This window comes from Tursiops truncatus, chromosome 16, assembly GCF_011762595.2.
Source record: "Tursiops truncatus isolate mTurTru1 chromosome 16, mTurTru1.mat.Y, whole genome shotgun sequence".
NCBI classification, from domain to species: Eukaryota; Metazoa; Chordata; class Mammalia; order Artiodactyla; family Delphinidae; genus Tursiops; species Tursiops truncatus.
In genome coordinates this window covers 62,951,137-62,974,655 of record NC_047049.1, presented here as the reverse complement: position 1 = coordinate 62,974,655, position 23,519 = coordinate 62,951,137, and the positions used below count along the sequence as shown (strand labels likewise).

At 40.0% G+C, this 23,519-nt stretch overlaps 1 protein-coding gene across 7 annotated transcripts in view; it reads left to right on the top strand.

The window, feature by feature from the left end:
- The window catches only part of TET1 (tet methylcytosine dioxygenase 1), a 138,834-nt gene that overhangs the window by 23,124 nt on the left and 92,191 nt on the right, over positions 1 to 23,519 (top strand). For 5 of the 7 annotated variants that reach the window (XR_012326609.1, XM_033841867.2, XM_033841866.2 and 2 more), the window contains exon 3: positions 14,299 to 14,352. Coding sequence is in view for 4 of the 7 variants with exons in the window: in XM_033841867.2 (XP_033697758.1) it covers positions 14,299 to 14,352 (54 nt within the window). In the remaining 3 variants the exon portion in view is untranslated. Of the gene's footprint in view, positions 1 to 13,608; positions 13,761 to 13,794; positions 14,079 to 14,298; positions 14,353 to 23,519 lie in introns of those variants that run through there. The other 2 variants (XM_073793534.1, XM_073793533.1) reach the window with 2 other exon arrangements.

Here is a 23,519-nt window from a genome sequence, read left to right as displayed (position 1 = left end):
TTTGGAAACCTGAAGTTTGTAGTACAGGTAGGTTTTGGAAAGTCAGGTCCATTTCCTTCTCTCAAAAAGAGAAACTAAAATTTCTTTTACCTTCTTTCTGGTAAACACATCTTCATGCCCTCTCAAAGATGGGGGTTGAGCCAGCATTTAAGCATATCTCATTAGCGTAGCTAAATTACTGGACACTAGCCAGATCAGATTAGGTACTTGGTGTATTTTTAGCTACCATGGAAAAACCCAGAATTTTAAAGTTATTATTATTATATTAGTGCTTAAGTCCCACTAAATTTTCTACATGGTTTTTAGTTGCTAGGCAAGAGTTCCTAAGACTAATTTGATCCTGATTTAAATGATCCCAACACTTGTCTTTCATATGATGTTTCAAAAATCATAAAGTTAGAACTTCTACATCAGAGGTTTTTAATCTGGATGGGCTTCAGTGCTCTGTGATCCCATCTCCTCAAAATTATATGTAACATATTGGTTTTTTTTGATTTTTTGGGTTTTTTTTGCGTTACGCGGGCCTCTCACTGTTGTGGCCTCTCCCGTTGCGGAGCACATGCTCCGGACATGCAGGCTCAGCGGCCATGGCTCATGGGCGTAGCCGCTCCGCGGCATGTGGGATCCTCCCGGACCGGGGGGGCACGAACCCGTGTCCCCTGCATCGGCAGGCAGACTCTCAACCACCGCGCCACCAGGGAAGCCCCATGTTTTTTGTTTTTTAACATATTGTTTTATATGCATTTTTCTGGAGAGATGGTCTTTAGCTTTCATTAGATTTCACAGAAATATAAATCATGTCTCCTACTCCCCAAAGTAAAAACAAGTAAGGGGGTCACACCAATCTTTTAAGACTTTGAAGGAGTGAAATTGACAACTGTTACTCTGGTTAAGCTATATTAAGATCCTTTATTCCCCCCATGTGGTCATCAGTGTGAGAATGGATCTATTTGTAACATTGTGATAGACCCCTGAAGCAGGGATGCCTGAGGAGCAGAAGTGATGTCTACAAAGGGTCTGGTAGAGTCCTTGCTACATAGTAGGTGCTTAATGTGGTGGTTATTGTTTTATCCTTGAAGAGATTTGCCTATTCATTTCATTACTTTCACCCATTTCCCTCTTGCTACCTGACTCACGTTACTTAGAGGAAAGTAACTAAAGTCCTCAGAATTAGCCAGTACACACCATTTCACAGGATCTGCAAATGCATTTTTCCTGCAAGAGCATTAGGGTTATGAATGAATTGGTTTCACTGTTCCCATGTGATGCAGAATTATAGCTGTGGTTTCCGGCGAGACGATGCCACAGTTATTTTCTTGTCCTTGTATAATGAGAGGGTTTTGGTGTTTCTGCCATATTCTAGATATTTACACTACATAGCTCATTTTCGTATCATATTTCATATGGAACACCATTTTGTGGTGAGTTTTCTGTTAAAGGGCAAAAGTAGGATCAAGACAGGAGGAAGTGGGAGGACAAGACAGTGGAAGCCCACAGTTGATCCAAGCCATGGACTTTTTTGGAGGGAGCTGATCCAGTTTAGATTTAGAGAGAAAAGTGTGTGTGTGTGTGTGTGTGTGTGTGTGTGTGTTAGTTTCCTCCACACTTGCAGGAGTAAGTAACTTGTTTAGGAATTAACACAGAATTGCAGGGAGATTTGTCTACTAGGCAACATAAAATTAAATTACCTTCTTTATTCATCTACTTCCATTTTCTAGGGACATTTCTGGTACACTATGAGATGTCAAAACAAACAAAAATCAATAAAACAAGGAAAACAAAACAAAGTAGTGTTTAACTTATTTCTTTTAAAAAAGTCAGTAACCAGGGAACTTTGTCTTCATTGATAATTAAGTACATAAGATTTTAACAAAATTTAAACTTCTTTGACTTGCAGTGCAGGAAACTGGCAAAGGAAAGGAAAAAGGGAAAAAATGAACATTTATTGAGAGTCTACTATGGGCCAGACACTGTGCTAGAAGGCTTAATGTTACCATATTTGATCCTGACAGTGACCCATGAAGTGTAAGTATTAGGACTCTCATTTAGCAGACCAGGAAACAGAAACCCACATTAAAAAATGTATTAATTTCCCCTGGCTAGCAAGTAGTAGAGGCACTCTTTCCATTATGATAAAGGAGAATCAAACAATTTCTTCTTTTTAAAAAACTGAGATCTGGGGGGGGAGAGAAAAAAAAAAACTGAGATCTAATTCATGTATCATAAAATTCACTCTTTTGAAAGTATACAATAGTGCAATAGTGGTTTTATATATATATATTTTTTGTTTGTTTGTTTGTTTGTTTGTTTGTTTGTTTTGCCTGCAGAGCTTGCAGGATCTTAGTTCCCCAAACAGGCATCGAACCAGTGCCCCCTGCAGTGGAAGCACGGAGTCCTAACCACTGGACCGCCAAGGAATTCCCGGTCTTTAGTATATTTACAAAGTTGTGCAACCTTTACCACAATCTAATTCTAGAACACGTTCATCACCCCAAAAAAGAAACCCAGTATAATTAAGCAGTGACTCCCCATCCTTCTCTCCCTCAGCTCCTGGTAACCACTGATTTGCTTTTTGTCTTTATGGATTTGCCTATTCTGGGCATTTCATGTAAATGGAACCGTACAATATTTGGTCTTTTGTATCTGGCTTCTTTTACTTTAGCATAATGTTTTCAAGTTTCATCCATGTCATAGCATTTATCAGTACTTCGTTCCCTTTTATGGCTGAATAATATTTCATTGCATGAATAAACCACATTTTGTATAAACAGTCATCAGTTGATGGACTTCTGAGTTGCTTCTACTTTTTGGCTACTATGAATAATGCATTTACGAACATTTGTGTACAGGTTTTTTTTGTGGACATGTGTTTTCAGTTATTACGGGTATATCCCTAGGATTGGAACTGCTGGGTCATATGGTAACTCTTTGTTTAACTTTAAGGAATTGCCAGACTGTTTTCCAAAGTAGCTGTACCATTTTAGATTCAACAATCCTCATCAAAACTTATTATCTGGGGCTCCCCTGGTGGCGCAGTGGTTGAGAGTCCGCCTGCCGATGCTAGGGGACACAGGTTCGCGCTCCGCTCCGGGAAGATCCCACATGCCGCGGAGTGGCTAGGCCTGTGAGCCATGGCCACTGAGCCTGCGTGTCCGGAGCCTGTGCTCCGCAACAGGAGAGGCCACAACAGTGAGAGGCCTGCGTACCGCAAAAAAAAAAACAAACCAAAAAAACTTATTATCTGATTTTCTGATTATTGCCTTCCTAGTCGGTGTGAAGTGGTATTCCAGGATGGTTTTGATTTGCATTTCTCTAATGATTAATGATATCAAGCATCTTATCATGTCCTTATTGACCATTTGTATATTTTTTTTGGAGAAGTGTCTATTCAAGTCTGTCTTAGTTCGTTTGGGCTGCTATAACAAAATACTGCAGACGGGGTGGCTTATAAACAACAGAAATTTATTGCTCATAGTTCTGGAGAAGGCACCAGCATGGTTGAATTCTGGTGAAGGCCCACTTCCTGGTTCATGGTTTGTGCCTTCTCACTGTGTCCTCACATGGTGGAAGAGGCTAGGGAACTCTCTGGAGCTTCTTTTAGAAGGCACTAATCTCATTCATGAGGGTTCTACCCTCATGACTTAAGCATCTCTCAAAGGCCCCATCTTCTAATATTATATTGGGCTTTAGGATTTCAAAAAATGAATTTTGGGGGGACACAAACATTGTGTAGTGCCTGTCATTTGGTAGCCACCAAACAAATGTTGGTTGAATTAAATGATACTAGTCATAGATGTGGAACTGGTATGTAGTAAACATTGATATCTGAAGGGGTTAATAACAACTATTATATACTGAGTACTCACTAAGTGCCTGGTACTGTATTAAGCACTGACATGCTCATTATCTCATGTAATCCTTGTAATAATCCTATGAAACATACATTCTTCCCTCAATGTATAAAGTAAGACACTGAGGCTTAGACAGGACAAGTAACTTGTCTAAGACTACACAGTTGATCTTGGATTAGAGCCCTTGGCTTCGATGGTAAGTGCTCATTTAAAGCACCATGTTCCCGGGAATTTCCTGGAGGTCCATTAGTTGGGACTCAACACTTCAGCTACCGAGGGCCAGCGTTCGATCCCTGGTCAGGGAACTAAAATCCCACAAGCGGTGTGGCATGGCCAAAATAATAAATAAATAAATAAAATTAACCACCATGTTTCTGAGCAAGGGGAAGAAGCCAAATATGAAGAACCTGGAGGATAGAGAGAAGTGGGACCAAAATGTGGACTGGTTAAGGATAGCCCTGCTAAGGCGATTGCTGCTATCTTTTAGACTTTTGAAACTTTGAAAGAGATGTTGTATAAGAATCTTATACTAGGTTCATTTTAACAAGGAAACTATATAGCACAGGAAACTATATAGCACTGTATAGCACAGGAAACTATATTCAGTATCTTGTAATAACCCATGATGGGAAAGAATCTGAAAAAGAATATATATATGTGCATATATATATGCAACTGAATCATTTTGCTGTACACCAGAAACTAACACACCAAAAAAAAGCTCCCTAGGGACTTCCCTGGAGGTCCAGTGGTTAAGACACCATGCTCCCAATGCAGGGGGCACAGGGTCGATCCCTGGTGGGTGAACTAAGATCTTGCATGCCACACGGCACAGCCAAAAAAAAAAAAAGAAAGAAACTAACACAACATTGTAAGTCAACTATACTTCAATAAAAATTAAAAGAAAAAAGAATCTTTTTTTTTTAATTATTATTATTTTTTTGCGGTACGCGGGCCTCTCACTGTTGTGGCCTCTCCCGTTGCGGAGCACAGGCTCCGGACGCGCAGGCTCAGCAGCCATGGCTCACGGGCCCAGCCGCTCCGCGGCATGTGGGATCTTCCTGGACCGGGGCACGAACCCGTGTCCCCTGCATCGGCAGGCGGACTCTCAACCACTGCGCCACCAGGGAAGCCCTTAAATGAGTTTTAATTGCTTAATACCTTGTTTATTTGTACATGTTCATGTGACAGCCATCATTCTCCGTTGCTGTAGTGGAACCACCTGCAAGTCAGCTGCCATACCAGAAGCTTTTTTCATAGCCATTACAGCATTTAACCCTAAAGTCAGCTTTGTCCCTCACTGAGTCTATGGGGGGTTAACTTACTCCGGGTCCCATAGTTAATAAGCATCATTGGGATTTGGATCCCACCAAGGACATACTGATCTTGTATAAGATCATATTTTGATATTGTTTGATGTAACATCTTAAGGTGGACAAGCCATGAGGAAATACTACTTTCTTTTTAAAAAATCTAAATTAATTTTCTTTGATCACATACATAGTTACGATTAAGAGAATTGTTAGGTATAGTGGTCCTTCATCCCCACCACCCCCTCCTCAAACCCACTAATGCTTCATTTATGATGATGATTAGCAAAAGTAGCCTTATAAGAATATGGTATATATTCATAAAGTTGGACACAATCACAGCATCAGTGAATGCAGTTTGACTTATTCTCAAATGATGTGCATGAAAGAACTGTTGTTATGAGCAAGGAAAATATCAATTCACAGTTTATAAATATCTAGTAAAAACATTAAGAACCATTTATTTTATTTTAAACAGCAAGAGCTAATGTACACTTTGAATAAGTGTTTGGAACTCAGGTAAATCAAACAGATTTGGTGGAAAATTGCATTTTCTTAACTAGTCATTAAGAGTATCTATGGAAACGCCATTATAATCGTTTAGGCTAAAACATTCCTGATAAAGATAGGCAAGTTTTTCATTTAAATCTGCACAGTTAACACGGATATAACCTTGAGCTCCATACTTGTTGATTTCTAAGGTGGACTGTGGGGAAAATAACTTTTTTGTTTTCTTGCTACGACAAATATATCTCCTCTTGATCCCACAAGTTATTCCTAAAGGGCTTTACATTGCAAAAGCTCAAAATGATCCCCTCAGGCAATGAAATGGCAATCTCAAGTTAGAAGAAATGTCTCTAGGACTTCCCTGGAGGTCCAGTGGTTAAGACTCTATGCTTCCGCTGCAGGCGGCACGGGTCCCATCCCTGGTCAACCCCTGGTTGGGGAACTAAGATCCCACATGCTCTGCGGCCCAAAAAAAAAAAAAAAAAAAAGGTCTCTAGTAAGAATATCAAGGACTGTTTATTTATTTTAGTTTAAACAAGAGCTAATGTACCCACTGAATAAGTATTTGGATATCAAGAAAGTTAAACAGACTTTAGAAAAAATTAATTTTAGGCATTCTATAATTATAAATATTGTGGGCTTCATGTCAAGTTTTTTCTTTTTTCTCTCTACCTGAGTTAAGCTCAATGGAAAAGTTATTCATTGTCAGAGATTCCACAGGTGTTAGGCAGTGCCTCGAATATAGCTGGTGTTCTCTGTTCTATTTCTGGAATGAACAAAAAAGAAGGGCATCCCTTTCTCCAAACATCAGAAGCATCTCTCCAGTACAACCAGAGTTACCCAGCTGAAAGAGTAACATTTCTTGGCAGGCAAATCTTGCTTCTCCATAGATTGTGTGGAACTCGAGTAAATTAGTTCAAAAACTAAAGAGGTTAACCCTTCCTGAGTAACTGATCTCATCTCAACAAAAACCTACATACACTTATTCTCAAAATATTGCTTTATTCTGATTAGGAGACTTAGTTACATGAGAGTTTTTTCTAGCTAAGATACAAAGGTTTCAGACCTAGGATAAACCAGTCACCTCTCCTTAGTTCTCTTGAAAAGGTAGCTGTTTGTGTTGAACAACTTAACAGGGGTATCGTTGTCTTTTGAAAGGACCAATTATGGAAAGTTGAAGGATGGAACAGAAACATTTCAAACCAGAATGGTAGAGAATTAAGGCTGATTACATCTCTTCATATGCATTCTCAATGACCCGCATTAATGCCCATGTTGTAGCTATCTATTTATATGCATTTCTCCCCATAGTGTTACTGTCAATAGCCACAGTGATCCCAGTGTCCTTGTATATGTTGTTACCTCCATCTGGGGCACATACTTTTCTTCTGTCCCTCTATGTTTAACCAACTCCTACTTACAGTGGAAATAAATGTCAGTTCCTCTGGGAAGCCTTCTCTGGACTTGCATAGATTTCTGGGCTCATCCCTTTTCTATACTACTTCATAATAATTATCTGTTTCTGTCTCTCCTGAGATGGTACGGTCCAGTGGGGAGCGGGGAGCCCAGCACCATGTCTGCATATTGAAAGTGCCCAACACTTGTTTTAAAACAACACTATTGTTTTAAGTTTTTGGTTATTAAATGGGGGTATTTCATTGTCAAAACATGAATTAACAAATTGGCTTAATTTTGCTAAACTTAGGAGACACCTAGGTCTAACTTTCTCTGAAAGAAGTTGTATGTGTGTAAATGCTTTGAGCTTCTCAGTGAAACAAGACAGTTTTAGGATTTTGCTATTAGATCAAAAACTGAGGGTATTGGACTTCCCCGGTGGCGCAGTGGTTAAGAATCTGCCTGCCATTGCAGGGGACACGGGTTTGAGCCCTGGTCCGGGAAGATCCCACATGCCGCGGAGCAACTAAGCCTGTGTACCACAGTGACTGAGCCTGCGCTCTAGAGCCTGGGAGCCACAACTACTGAGCCCGCGCGCCACAACTACTGAAGCCCGCGCGCCTAGAGCCCATGCTCTGCAGCAAGAGAAGCCACCACAATGAGACGCCCGCGCACCACAACGAAGAGTAGCCCCCCACTCGCCGCAATGAGAGAAAGCCTGCGTGTAGCAACGAAGACCCAATGCAGCCAAAAATAAAAAATAAATAATAAATAAAACACAAAAAACTGAGGGTACAATGCTCTCTAGAGTCAGCTCTCTTGCATGAATAACATAGAGAAGGAGCCCGAAGGTACAGAACTTCCTTTTAAAAAAAAAAGAATAACATTAATTATAAAATACACAGGACAGACTAGGAATAATAAGAAGCATTCAATATATCATTCACAAAAGGGGAAATATTTTCTAAATTGCAGCATCCTTTGTGATTTGTTTTTGACAAAAAGCCATAGATGCTGTTATTGGATTTCGCTGTGCAAATTATGGATCTAGACTGTAATAGAGGTAGTAGACTTGTCAGTTTCAAGTTAGTACTACGAATTGTTGAAAAGAAATTGGGGAGAGGGGATATTTTAGCCCCGTTTAGTATCTGGCATTATCTATGGTTCACCTCATTGTCAACTGTTCTCACTTGGCAGCTGCTGAAGATCACTGCTTGCTTACTTGTTCCTTAGTTCTTGCTATTGAAGAGCAGTTATTTTTACCAGCAGTAAGCAGGACTGCTAGAGAGAATGGAGTTGGATACTTGGTAGACCAGGCCCCTTAGAGGGAAAAAGCACTACTGCAGATAAGCCTCAGGGAAGGAAGTGGGGGAGGGAAGCCAGGGAAAGGCTGTGCCAGGGGATCGACTCAAATCACTCACGATTAAAAACTGAGAAGATCTCCAGTGTTAGCCTTTCGGGTTCCTATGTCTCACACGACATAAAATTAAACTCACTTTAAGATCTCCATTAGAACTGTTAAAGTATGAACCGCCTTTTTTTTTGTGATTCTTATTGATTGGAAGTTTACAAAAGGTGGTACTTGGAATATCTGAACCAAGTATCACAGCAAAAGCTATGTCTCCAACAGTAAATAAGAGGAGACATATAGAAGGATTTCATGGGAGGCGAGAGTGTGGCTTATATTGGAAGGATTTTGTGCTGCGCAGGTATCAATTTTGAGGAATAGTAAATAACTCGAGATTAATTTAGAAGAAGACTCCTCCTAGGCAATATCTGTATGTCTAGTTTCTTGTGGGTGCAGAACTGCTTATGTTTAGAAAGAGAAGTAGGATTTTGAAATTATTCATAAATTTATCTCTGAGGGCACACAATATTATCTTTTAAAAAATACACCTAGGGCTTCCCTGGTGGCACAGTGATTGGGAATCTGCCTGCCAATTAAGGGGGCACGGGTTCAAGCCCTGGTCCAGCAAGATCCCACATGTCACGGAGCAACTAAACCCGTGTGCCACAACTACTGAGCCGGCGCTCTAGAGCCCGCGAGCCACAACTACTGAAGCCTGTGTGCCTAGAGCCTGTGCTCTGCAACAAGAGAAGCCACCGCAATGAGAAGCCTGCACACCGCAACAAAGAGTAGCCCCCGCTCGCTGCAACTAGAGAAAGCCCACATAAAGCAACAAAGACCCAACACAGCCAAAAATATATATTAATTAATTAATTTAAAAAATACTGGGGTTTCCCTGGTGGCGCAGTGGTTGAGAGTCTGCCTGCCGATGCAGGAGACGCGGGTTTGTGCCCCAGTCCGGGAAGATGCCACGTGCCGCGGAGCGGCTGGGCCCGTGAGCCATGGCTGTTGGGCCTGCGCGTCCGGAGCCTGTGCTCCACAACGGGAGAGGCCACGGCAGTGAGAGGCCCGTGTACCGCAAAAAAAAAAAAAAAAAAAAAAAAAAAAAGAAAACTAATCTTTGGACTTCCCTGGTGGTCCAGTGGCTAAGATTCCTCGCTCCAGGCCCGGGTTCCATCCCTGGTCAGGGAACTAGATCCCACATGCCACAACTAAAGATCCCGCATGCCGCAACGCCCACGTGCCGCAAGTAGGACCCGGTGCAGCCAAATAAATAAATAAACAAATATTAGGAAAAAAAATACTAATCTTCTTGAGCTGCTGTTGTAGCCTAAAAACGATGCATGTGAGGGGTTTTTTTTGGAAGTATTGTTGATTTACAGGATTATATTAGTTTCAAGTGTACAACATAGTGATTCAATATTTTTATAACTAAGGGTGTGGTTTTGAAGTGTTTTTTGTTTTTGTTTTGTTTTTGGCTGCATCACACAGCATGTGGGATCCTAGTTCCTGACCAGGGACTGAACCCGTGCCCCCTGCAGTAGAAGCGTGGAGTCTTAACCACTGGACCGCCAAGGAAGTCCCTTTTTTTGCGTGTGAAGATGGTTCTTTTAAGGTTATTTTGGGATATTTGCCAATTCTATTGTTGAGTAATGAAGAGGAATTATAGAGAGAGCAATGTAAATGGTTAGATTCAGGCTCAAGTTCAGGTTTTAACTTGCTGTGTAACCTGAGTTAAGTAATTTTACCTCTTTGGGCCTCAGTTTATCTATGACCTAAATTTTCTCTGATGTTCTTTTTTTAGCTCTGTAATCATGTGACTTTTAAGAGAAAAGAGATAGATCTCATTTTGTAATATTTGAAAAAACCTAATACACTTGAGTTATTACAAAATTAAGTAACTCATGCAACTTAATAATGGTTCCTTGTAGGGAAAAACAAATAGATTTAAATGACAAAAATAAGTTCTGAATAGGTTGGACTACAACGCAATGTGTCTTAGTTTCTCAACTTGTCATTCATTCAACTGGATCTAGTTGTATGCATTTTGCTCTAAAAAATAAGATAATGGAGGGCTTCCCTGGTGGCGCAGTGGTTGAGAGTCTGCCTGCCGATGCAGGGGACACGTGTTCGTGCCCCGGTCTGGGAAGATCCCACATGCCGCGGAGCGGATAGGCCCGTGAGCCATGGCCGCTAGGCCTGCGCGTCCGGAGCCTGTGCTCCGCAAAGGGAGAGGCCACATCAGTGAGAGGCCCGCATACTGCAAAAAAAAAATAGGATAATGGGAATGGCTCTTGACCTCCACCTTCTCTGCTAGTAATTTCTGATTATTTTCTCCATCAAAGTTCATTTCACCTAAGCCTTGAGCTGAGATGGACAAATCGCTAGGTATAGGATTTAGAACAGATGGTCACAACTAATTGATGTTACCAATCTACTCTGTGTTCAAACAAGTATAGATCTTCATGGTGTAGTATCAGTTGGATATTTGGAGTTAATGTTAGTTCTGGTCACTTCCATTAACCCCCATTTAGCTGGGATGAGCTTTGGCTTTATTATTAACTCATTTTACAGAACACTAAACATAGACCTTCGATGTTTGCTTAGGTTGCCAAGTGCGATGTTGTGTGGTTTCATGAGTATCCCATACAGTGAAAACGCCTGTCCATGGGGCTTTAAAAAATGGACCTCTCACCAGTGTGGATATTCAGTAGACCTAAGACTCTGATCCTGATTTTATTTTATTGAGGGAAACATATGGATCACACAGGTAATAAAATGATTTAAAATATATAATTATATCTTTTTTATTTTTTCGCCACACGGCACATGGGATCATAGTTCCCCAACCAGGGATCGAACCCGCATCCTCTGCACTGGAAGCACGGAGTCTTAACCGCTTAACGGCCAGGGAAGTCCCCTATAATTATATCTTAATATATCATGGCCATTTTACTAAATTGTGAGCAATCAACCTGGGAAAATGTTGATGCTTTTTAAAAATGTTATTCGGCTATTCAAGGGGAGAGGCATAACCTGTAATTGAAATGGAAGACACTTTAAGAAATATAGGGCTACCCTTGTGTGCATTGCTGATGGGAATGTAAAATGGTAAAAAATAGTTTGGCTGCAGAAAATGGTTTGGTGGTTCCTCAAAAAATTAAACAGTTGTCATATGACCCAGCAATTCTACTCCCAGGTATATACTCAAATGAATTGAATGCAGGGACTCAAATAGATACCTGTATACCCATGTTCATAGCAGTATTATTCACAATAGTCAAAAGGGAGAAATGACCCAAAAGTGTATCAACAGAAGAATGGGTAACAAAATGTTGTTATTCAGCCTTAAAAAAGAATGAAATTCTTAATACATCTTACAACATGGATGAACCTTGAAAACATTATGCTAAGTGAAATAAGCCAGACGTAAAAGAACAAACATTGTGTGATACTACTTATATGAGGTACCGAGAGCAGGCAAATTTATAGACTCGGAAAGTAGAACAGAAGTTCGCACGGGAGCGGGAAGTTACTTTTTAATGAGTACAGAGTTTCTGTTTGGAATGATGAAAAAGTTCTGGAAATGTAAAGTGGTGATACTTGCACAATATTGTGGATATACTTAATGCTACTAAATTGTACACTTTAAAATGGTTAAAATGGAAAATTTTATGTTATGTATGTTTTACCACACACACACAAATCTCCAAAGAGAAAGAAATGTAGGGTTAAAAGGTTTAGCACTCATTTTCAAATCTTGTATTTGGTCCTGTTTTCCTACCCATTCATTTCACGGTTGCTTCATTCCCCACAGAGAGCTTCTTAGCGTGGGCTCGGTGTGCTTAAAGTTGCCGTGGTGGACGTGGTTAGGTCAAAATCCACTGGTTTTGCTTGCTGCTTACATTTGTTAAAAATTTTGAAAGTGGGTGGGTGAGGGAGAGGTAGTTTAAAGTGGGGAAACAATGCATGTTGGACTTCCCATTCCAACAAGAAAAGCGTGCTTTTGTGGCAGACTGAAAGGCTAGGAATCAAGGGTGATGAAATACAGCCTTTCCGGCCCTCTCTCTGTTCCCGATTTCTGGTTGTGGGAATCTGTTCTGAATCCAACTGCAAGTGGAAAACCAATCTTTGGCTGAGCAGCCAGTGAGGCCCTCCTGCCAATCCCCCAAATGTGCTGCTGAAACTTTGGCCCTGTGAAGATGGAGCTGAGGCTGTCTTCCCAAGATCTGTGCAGCTGTCAAGGTGGCTGTGATGGGACTGTGACTGGCCTCTGCACTGCATTTTGGCAGTGACCTTGAGACCTGCCAGCTCAAACAGCTGTCCTGGTTCTTCGTCTACTGCCCCTGTTCCATGTCCAGGAAGCTGAAGGGAGGGGCTAAACTCCTCTGGCTCTGTCATTCCCAGGGTCTGGCAAGTTCTAACTGTGGTGCCCAGCTCTCCCAGTGCTTACCACCCACTGGGCATGGGGGCAGTTCAGGTGTGTTGAGTGTGGCTGGTTGCTTGTTCCACCTCTGGCTCGGCTCCCAATCCCTGGGAAGTAAGTGGCTGTGTCTGTCCATCAGCCCGTGCACAGACAGGCTCCACGTGGGGACTTGCTTGGCAGCTCTGCGGAGAGATGCTCAGTGACAGTTGATGATCCTGGGAGGCAGAGGAGCCAGAGGTGCTTCTTCTGTCCCAAAGTTATGAATCCGCCTTCTGGAAGGGATGGATTTCTTTGGGAAATGAAGGTCATCAGAAATGTCCAGAGCAAGAGAGAGAAATCTTTTTGAAACCTCCAGCCACTCAGAGTGGCAAGTGCATTTTGAAAACTCCTCCACCTCTCCTTGCCCTCATCCTGTCCTTTCCCTTTTAAGTGGCTTTATTATTATTTTTTAATCCGCCTTTATCATTGGACATTTATTGACAGAAATCAAATTGCTGTGTTTCTGGGCAAAGCGCCTGCTGCAGAGAGGTGTGGTTCCCGAGGAATGAGACACGCAGCCCAACAGCTGAGCCTACACTGTCCTCACATAACCTCCCTGCCTTAAATATCGCCAATATTTAGCCTTGCCTTATAAAGTAAAAATGCACAATACCTTCCAGAGTTTCAGCAAGCCCAAATGCCCCCATCAGCTCAGTTATATCTCCTGTACGTTAAAGATAGGACCGCGCACCCCTCCCCCCGCGCAGACCTGCCCTCGGAGCCGCCAAGAGGTTACTAATCAGGGAGAATCCGCCATCGATCCGATGGTGGAGACCTGGGGGATTTGTGTGCATTGTTTTTGCTGAAGCCTCCTGTGATTTCGGCGCGACCAGATCCTCTGCAGCGAACTCCATGTCGCAGCTTGTGGCTGCCTGTGTCCTGTGGTGAGAGCGGAGCCGCACAGGAGATCCTTTGTCTAGGAAGGCTAGGCAGAGAAGATCACTTTGGAGTTGCTAAGCTCTGCATTGCCATTGGCTGCACTCTTTGTGGGGCTGTTTTTGCAAAAGGCATGCCCAGCACGTCTACAGTGCTGGCAGGCCAGGGCTGCCTTTAAACACCATGATAATAATACCAAAAAGCAGTTTGCAGAACTGTTCAACTGTAGAGGCTTCCTCTGCAGAAGCAAGCAAGATGGCTACCTCGTGGGCTTCGCTGTGAAGAATGCAGAGGCTAATTAAGACAGACTTTAAGGGGAAAAAAGGGTATTTCCCTACTTCATCTTTATGCAAGGCTTTTTTTCAGTGACTTTTGAAGTGTACATTTTACATAAGCTCTTTAGGTTCTGTCTAGCAAACATGTTGATGATTTTAGATGGTATAAGTAGTTTTATAGAGAATAGCCAAAAATTTTTTGGGGGGGGAGGTGGGAGCTAATTTTTTTTCTCTTATATGGAGGCTCATTTTGCAATTTGATTTTTTTTAGGTTATAAAGGAAAACAAGAGGCCCCAGAGGGAAAAGAAGCCCAAAGTTTTAAAGGTAATCAGCTATTGATTAACTCATATTTAATATTTTTCCATTTCATATAGTATTTTTCTGTCACTTAGGGGTAAATTTGGAGTACAGTAGATGTAAATTCTCCCAGATTTTCAGTAGATAAATGAATTTTCACTCAACTAAAGTGTTTTCTCTCTCTCTCTCTCTCTCTCTCTTTTTTTTTGATACGTTGCATAATATGCATATTAGCATCCTTTATTTTCAACTCCACACGAGTCTGCAGACAGAAAACTTTATATGCAAGTGTTGTGAATAAAATTTGTGGCTTTTTTTTGTAGCTCCATTTGTAGCATCTGCATTTGTGGTGTTGCACCAGTGTGTAAACTTCAGCTCTTAAGGAGAAAGACACTATTTAAAGTTGACAGCTATGATCCATTGTGATTTTAATGGACCTTCCATTAGAGACTATTTTAAAATGTGTGATTTTTCCAAAGGAAAAGGTGCTTAGAGGTTCTAGTTCAGCTTAAAATGTGTAAGCCATTGAGGTTTTACAGCCAAATTACAATTGCTTAATCCCAAATTCTCATTATATCATCTTTAATTTGGGCATTCATGGAGCTGTAGGATTGTGTATGCTTTCTTTATTTTCAGTAGTTTGCCTAATGAGTATTTAGTAGTTACCTAATTCAGTGATAAGCTAGCAGTCTGTGTTATGAGCTTTGTATAGTATTTAAAATGGTTAATTTAAAAGCATATGACATTACTAAAAGTTCAAGACTAGCTTTAGCAAATAGGTGCTTATGTGTTAAAGGTTTCAAGTGGTATATTGCTATTATGAATGTAACTATCCTGAGCAGTCAAGCTTTTTAATTCAAGAAGACATATTAAACAATAAAACGACTGGTCTTTAAAATTATATTGTGTATATATAATTGAATATATCTTACCTTAATCTTAGCTTTTCTTCTGCAAATAAAGTTTTGGCACTCATAGAGGAACAACATGTTTGAACTGTGGCTATAGCACATTTTAAAATCTCATTTGTTTCCCCAGTTGTGTACCTTGAAAATGCTATTGACATGCAGAACCAAACCTTGCATTGCTTTCTAATTTGTCTGACCACTTCAAGTTTCTGTTTCCTGTGTGTACACAGCATTGCCATGTATATTTTTCATCAACCAACAAGTATTTATTTAATATTTACCACACAGTCATCAATGTGCCAGGCACTGTGAAATGAATGAGATTGCTTGGCACAAATTCTCACTGGGCCTGGACAAATAGAATACTGGTTATTTTCAAGGTAAATTAAACCCTTCTCTGTTTTTCTCCTGCATATTGATCCACCTGCCCCCTTTTAATCCTTTCCCCTCCCCCAATTATAGAGGAATATCATTAAAATCCCTAAGTATATTTCTCAATCTCTTTTTACACTTCCTGTGTTGGGTGTATCCATCTCAGGTGTTTTGTCTTAAAATCTTCAAGTGAGAAATAGTTTCAGTCCTGCTGTTATAAATGGCTCTCAAATTTGTGTGTGTGTGTGTGGGGGGGTGGCGTGGGGTAGGAAAGCAGCATGGAAGAAAGGGATGGAGACTGCATGGACAAACTAACATGGACTAATCTTGGTAGCTAAATCATCACCTGCCTTTCCTACAAGGTAGAATTGGACTTTGGGAATACTATTTAATTCTATGTTTATTTTGTTAGTCTGTGGGTGTCCTGTCACCTGAAATAAATTTCAGAAGTAAATATACTGTGTATTGCTTTTTTGAATCATGGCAATGGACCCTGACTTTTAAAAAGAAATAAGTGCCTGTGGATGGCTGAAATTCATGTGCCACAGCAAGCAGAACCAAACTGTTGCTCACTTCCTCTATAGTTATCAGTTGTTGTACAACAGTAGAAAAATGCTCTAAAAGGAAAAAAATTATTTTTTTTTCTGATGTTGGCATTTTTAAATGTTTTCTTTAATTTTCTGTTGGGCATAATTTTTTTTTTGTTCCTTTTCAAAGAAAGCTTTGTTTCTCTGCTCCACAGGAGAAATGCTAAAATACTTTCAGATTTTAGCTTGATATGTGTAAAATATAGTTAGAGCAAGTGTAGAATATTATATAGCCCGAAGGAGATGTTAAGAAAACTAAATCCAACTTTTGGGAGGGAGGGTGGAGGAAAAGTAAAGCTTTCCATTTAGGATTTTATGGGTGAGAACTTAACATTCCAGCTGGCTGCTACCCAGGGGATCAGTCACGGGAATCTACAGGTTACACCTTGGTTTCCTTTCATAATTCTTTCTTTGGTTTTGGCATTGTGCCAGACTTCTACTCTTCTTCCTTTGACTCTGGCCTCTTAAGTCTTCACATCTCCTGCGTCCCTTGCTCTTTGTCAGGGTGGCTGCTACATATAGGTATCCTGACTCATTTTCATCTTCATCTATTGGAAGGTAGTTGGATAAATGAAGAGTCTGACTAAGGAAATTGGGAATAGAATTGAAGCTTGTCTCATCCTACTCTGAACCTGCTAACTAAATACTGAATCCAGTTGTGGGGCTGAAATTGCCTGGTGTGTCTCACACCTCTCATCTTTAAACAATCTATTATCTATTATCTATATCAAACAATCTATTATCTATATCAAAAACCTGTATGCATTCTATTACAATTCGAAGTTTAAAACTATACATAGTGATCTGAAATCCCAGACTACAGAGAGCGTTTTCCTCGAGCTGAAATGACGATTTCTGTCCAAAGCACTCTAATGGCCAGAATGGGCACCAAATCATGGGGGTGAGGGTGGGGGTGCTCAGCACAAACTCCTGCCCCCACTGGGGCTGAAGGACCAGGTTCCTGCTCAGGCGCTCTTGTTGATCACTGGAGTTGATCTGTCTTCATAGATGGCAGCATGTTACCTGTGCTATAATTGTTTGCTTGACTGTTGAGTAAGGTGAAGGTATGAGATGATTTCAGGCCTTGATTCATGAACTTGTACTTGTGAGTGGCATGGTTTGGAGCTCCTCTTGGTAGAAACATTTATGTAAATAATCACTATTTTGTGTTTTGGGGTGGGAGAAAGTCAATTTTAAGGTAATATCACTTTAGTTAGGTTGTCACTCCCTGTCCCTAGAGAAAATCAGATTACACAGTCAGTTGGGAGTATTGGGGAGAATTTAATAAAGGGATTGTTTAAAAGAGGTGGGCAGGGTTCAGAAAAATCTAGGGATGACAAAGCATCCTGGGACTAATGACAGCAGAGAGATATTGCCGTTCCTAGGCCTGAAGGGACAGGGGCTTTTGTGTGGCCCTTGATAATGGGATCTTTCTTGAAGTGAAAGTCATGGGGAGGTGGGTATGGAAATAAATACTCTGCCATCCAGTTTCCTGCTGCTTTCATTGGTTGATCCCAATCAGAAGCCAAAAGGAAAAAGGGAGCCTACTGATGATGAAATATATCTTGTTCCGCCTCCTGTGTCATGTAAGAGGGTGTAGAAGATGGAGTGGGGACCTGAAGGGCAAACCAAACATACATTCAGCATCACTACTGACCACAGGGGCAATATGGTAGGGTCAAAAATGGTACCAGAATCATGGTTATGTAAGAAAGTAACACTGGACAGGGTTGGGTGAAGTTTATATAAGAACTCTATACTATTTTTGCAACTTACCTGAAAATCTAAAATCATGTCAAAATAAAAAGTGTGGGTATCCCTGAGAATGAACTGCATTTGTACATTCTGTAATTTCTTATCTGGTAAGGAACATTTTCTAGCTTTTTGATTATAAAATATCATCAAAGTATTATTTGGAAGAACTGGGTGAACAAATATAAAGAAATGTCAGTGTATATTAAACCAGGACACTGTCTACAAATGATTTAGAAATGAAAAAAAAAAAAGAAAACTAAGTGATCTTCCTGCTAGCTTCTATGCCACCAGCTCTGTTCATCACTGTTTCCTTCCTTCCTTGATGATGCTGATAAAAGTAGAATGAGTGGTTGTTGCGGGGGACAGGGGGTGGGATGGGGGTAAATAAGACATATTTCACTAGGAGAGAAGGACAAGACACTGGCGTGTAGCTATAGTGGTAAGTCTTTTAGAAACGTTTTAAAAGGAGAATCAAATCATAAATGAATCACATTCATATGTGGTCTTGATTTACATGACAGTGATATTCAAAATATTTAGTACCTTCATGGCCTGGCACACAGTTAATGCTCAATATGTGTTGTTTCTTGAACAACAGTATTATTAACATTCGATAAATACTTTTTTAGCCCATACTAAATGCTGGGCTACAATGGTGTGTAAGACCAAAGTGATTTCAGCCCTCAAGGAGATTAAATGTTGCTGAGGAAAGGCCAAAAAAAATTAAAGACAAATTGATAAATTACAAATTGTGGCATATACTTTGAAGGAAACAAAGAAACAAAAAAAATTTGCCAAGACAGGGGAAAACACCCCCTAGGGAAATTTACTTGGTATCTTTGAGAACTATTCCCTTCTTTTGTAAATTGTTACATACACTAGTGAGGGTTTAAAACTACCAAATTAGATACAATTGAGTTACCCTGTTTATCTTAAAAACTCATTAAGCTACAAGAAATGAAAGTAACAGGGTTACTAAAGATTTTTTTTCTGTGCACACTTATCTACAACTTTGTTTCAGTTAGTTAAAGAAATCATTGGTAAAATGATAAACTTTTCTTAACTCTAGTTATAAAGTAACATTCCATGACTTATAGCAGCAACATGTTACAAATTTTAGTGACATTCTATACTGAGCTTGATGGTTGTTCAGGGGGGAAAAAAGCCATTTGATAGTCTTTTTTTTGGCTGCACTATGCGGCATGCGGATCTTAATTGCCTGACCAGGGATCAAAACTGCACCCCCTGCAGTGGAAGCATGGAGTCTTAACCACTGGACCGCCAGGGAAGTCCCTTGATAGTCTTACATAGTCCCAGGCAAAGAATCCCAGACTTCTGAATATAACAGACCATGGGGGCAGTTGGGGGTGGGGGGCGAGGCAGGGGAGATTCAGAGTGGTGAGAGCATCCACAAAGGGATACCAGCTTTATAAACAAAACAATAACAACAACAAAAAAACCCCCACAAACATATAAATTGGAAGAAGATAATCTCAGAATATAGGGTGGTCATATAAAATTTAATAATTTATCCTTATGATTCAACACATGGTCCTTATTTTCCTCATGTCATAAGCTGGCAAAAACTATCAGAGACTAGTGCTTATCCATCAGTGTTTATTCACACGCTCAAAGGCACACATGGGGCTTCTGTTTTGCATACCCAGAAATTGTAACATAGCATTTTGACCAGGGACGATGAGACTGAGTTCAGGCTGAGAACTCAGACTCGGGGCTGAGTTCTCACTAAGTCAGCTCACATACAGTCAAATCATTCATTTATCATCGCAACACGAACATTTCCAGTGATTCAAAATTCATGTCCATTTTGTAATTTCTAGGAATGATCCCAAACAGAGAATCAGTGAATAGAAGCCAAGTGGGGTGAATAGGCTTGAAGAAAATTTCATTCAGGCTACAAAAAAAGTCTGTTGAGTTTTTCCTAGCTTAGAAAAGAACATATGCTTTGTGTCTTGAATCCTTATGCTCATCTGATAATGTGTTTGTGCTTTGATAGTGCTAGATTCATACTGTTTTCTGAGGTCTGCCTTGCTTGTTGTATAGCTCTCCATCTATTGGCTAGAATATCATCTCAATAGACAGGGGCTTCTCTGGGGCTTCCCTGGTGGCGCAGTGGTTGAGAGTCCGCCTGCGGATGCAGGGGACACGGGTTCGTGCCCCGTGTCCGGGAAGATCCCACATGCTGCGGAGCCGCTGGGCCCGTGAGCCATGATCGCTGAGCCTGCGCGTCTGGAGCCTGTGTGCCGCAGTGGGAAAGGCCAGCATACCGCAAAAAAAAAAAAAAAAAAAAAAAAAAAAAAAATCAGTAGATAGGTAAAAAAAGCCAAATAAGAACTGTTAAATTTTTGTTAAAACCTCACTAGTATCTTAAGTCATTTTCAAGTTATAATTAATTTTATAATGGAATGCCTTTCAATATTCAAAATGTGTCATAAAAATAATGTTTTTAAAGATGTGATGGCAAGGGAACTTCCCTGGTGGCGCAGTGGTTAAGAATCCACCTGCCAATGCAGGGGACACGGGTTCGAGCCCAGGGTCGGGAAGATGCCACATGCTGCAGCACAGCTAAGCCCATGTGCCACAACTACTGAGCCTGCGCTCTAGAGCCCATGAGTCACAACTACTGAGCCAATGTGCCACAACTACTGAAGCCCGGGCGCCTAGAGCCCATGCTCTGCAACAAGAGAAGCCACCACAGTAAGAAGCCCATGCACCGCAACGAAGAGTAGCCCCCGCTTGCTGCAACTAGAGAAAGCCCACGCACAGCAACGAAGACCCAACGTAGCCTAAATCAATCAATCAATCAATCAATCAAACACCATTTAAAAACCTTTGGTAAAAAAAAGACGTGATGGCAAAAAAAAAAAAAAAAAAAAAGACGTGATGGCAAGATTTATCCACCACAGTGGCCTATCCAAGAGAATGAAGGTTACAATGTCATTCTTTAACCTGTTCTGATGCTTCATAGTTTTAAATACTAACTGTTTTAGTATTTTTTGAGCTAAAAACAGGACTTTCTGCACATGAAATATTTTAAGGGAAGAGATGTTACAGTTTTATTATCTATGTTTAAAATTAATGATATATGAATTTGATTAAAGCATAGGTTCTTTTCATGGTTCTAGGGAACCAGATGTTAAACAGTAAACTTATTTTAGCAACTTAGTTATTTTTAAGTAACTAAATTATTTATTTTAAGCATTATATTGTGTGCTTAATTTTAAATATAGTATACAGAAATACACACTCATAGGATCATAAGATTGTTATAGACTTAAGTGAATTATTTAATACATGTTACATTGCCTAGGACAGCTTGACATATAGTAATTTCTCAATTAGTGGTGTTATTACATCTGAAGGTATAATTTATCCTACTAAAAATATTAAGTGAGCCTTTAAGAAAATGTGTATTTTCTTAGCAATATATTCGCTTGCCTTATTTGAGAAATATAAACCTGTATTACAAAAAGCCTTTTCTTTCCTTTTAAAAATGTCACTTCTGCTTTTTCTAATAAGAATTATCAGAAAGGAGTCTTTAAACCTTGAATATATTAAATTTCTCTCTTTCCTGTTTTATTTACATGTATATATTTTATAGAATCAATAATTCTATAATAAAGAGTAGAACATCATCACTATGAAAAATAATCTCACAGCTGATGGTTAGTTTCAATTATAGAACTCAGCTGCAAAGGACTAGGATGAACATATTTGAAACAGGATATAAGTTATAGTGACGTTTGCAAGTTCTGTACCTTAAGCATGATTTCTTCCAGATAAGAATCACATAAGAAAGTTCTCACTAAATTATCACAAAATTTATCTTAGATATCTGAAAGTATCTTTTTCTTAGAAAAAAAGTTTTTACTTAATATCTTGTGTATTATTCTACTTTAGAAAGGGGAAAAAATCTAATAACTGTGTATTCCACTTCTTGAAGTAAGTTTAATATTATTTTAGACATAACTTCTCTGAAAATAGAAAACACAAATCTGAAATTTTCTGAGTATTTAATTTTTTCTTTTGCCACTTGGCATGTGGGATCTTAGTTTCCTGACCAGGGATCTAACCCGTGCCCCTTGCATTGGAAGTACGGAGTCTTAACCACTGGACCACTATGGAAGTCCCCAAGTATTTAATTTTGATATCATAGGTATTTAGGGCTTTTGATTACTTTTAGTTTTAAAATTTAAACCATGTGTATTTTTGTGGTATCAGCAGTGACCAAAGGAAAGTGCCTGACTGAGGGAAATTTAATTGAACTATCTGAGAGCTATTTTCATTTTTTTTTTGGATTACTTTTTTCTTTATTATTATTAATAAATTAATTAGTTTATGGCTGTGTTGGGTCTTCGTTGCTGCGTGCGGGCTTTCTCTAGTTGCGGCGAGCGGGGCTACTCTTCCTTGTGGTGCACAGGCTTCTCATTGAGGTGGCTTTTCTTGTTGCAGAGCACGGTCTCTAGGCATGTGGACTTCAGTAGTTGTGGCATGTGGGCTCAGTAGTTGTGGCTCACGGGCTCTAGAGTGCAGGCTCAGTAGTTGTGGCGCATGGGCTTAGTTGCTCTGTGGCACATGGGAGCTTTTGAGACCAGGGCTCGAACCCGTGTCCCCTGCATTGGCAGGCGGGTTCTTAACCACTGAGCCACCAGAGAAGCCCTATTTTCATTACCTTTAAACCAGAGTGGATGTTCAATAAACGATAGCTATCATCATCATGATTGTTTTTGTTATGGTTGTTAATATAAAATAAAATCCTTTATAGAATATTGATGTGTTTAGATTTTTAGTTGCTTTTATTATTCGGTAAACTAGATTGTAAACCTCTTAAGCTTAGAGCAGCATTCAACTTTGTGTTCTGCAGTCTTAATGTAATGTCTTGTGCCTACAAGTCAATAAATGTTGGTTTAATGAATGATTGAATTAATGCATTTCATGGCCTAACTTTATTTAGTCAGTTAGGTCTGAAGTGTAGAAATTATTATAGTGACATCTGGGTATATAAGGGAAACTGTACTTTCTGAAATCATCAGGCCAGCCTTGAATAGTGTTGATAATGAATTGCTATGGAAATCAGGATATATAGCTAATATGTTTATTTTAATTTGATTAATTGTTCTGTAAATTTTATTTGAAAAAATCAAACCTACAGAAAAGTTGAAGGAATAACACATTGTCCATCAATATATATATATATTTTTTTGCTGGATCATGTGACATTTTACCTATAAATTCTTCAGCGTGCCTCTCCTTAACTGCAGTACAGTGATCACACTGAGGATAGTTAATGATTCAGAAGGTACTGTCCATTTAAAAAATCTTTTCCATCGTTTCCCCCTCTACCCACTCAAATCCTTTTTAGCTGTTTCCTCCTGATCTAGCCTCTAATCTTTTTTTTTTTTTTTTTTTTTTTTTGCGGTACGCGGGCCTCTCACAGTTGTGGCCTCTCCCGTTTTGGAGCACAGGCTCCGGACGCTCAGGCTCAGCGGCCATGGCTCACGGGCCCAGACACTCCGCGGCATGTGGGATCTTCCCGGACCGGGGCACAAAC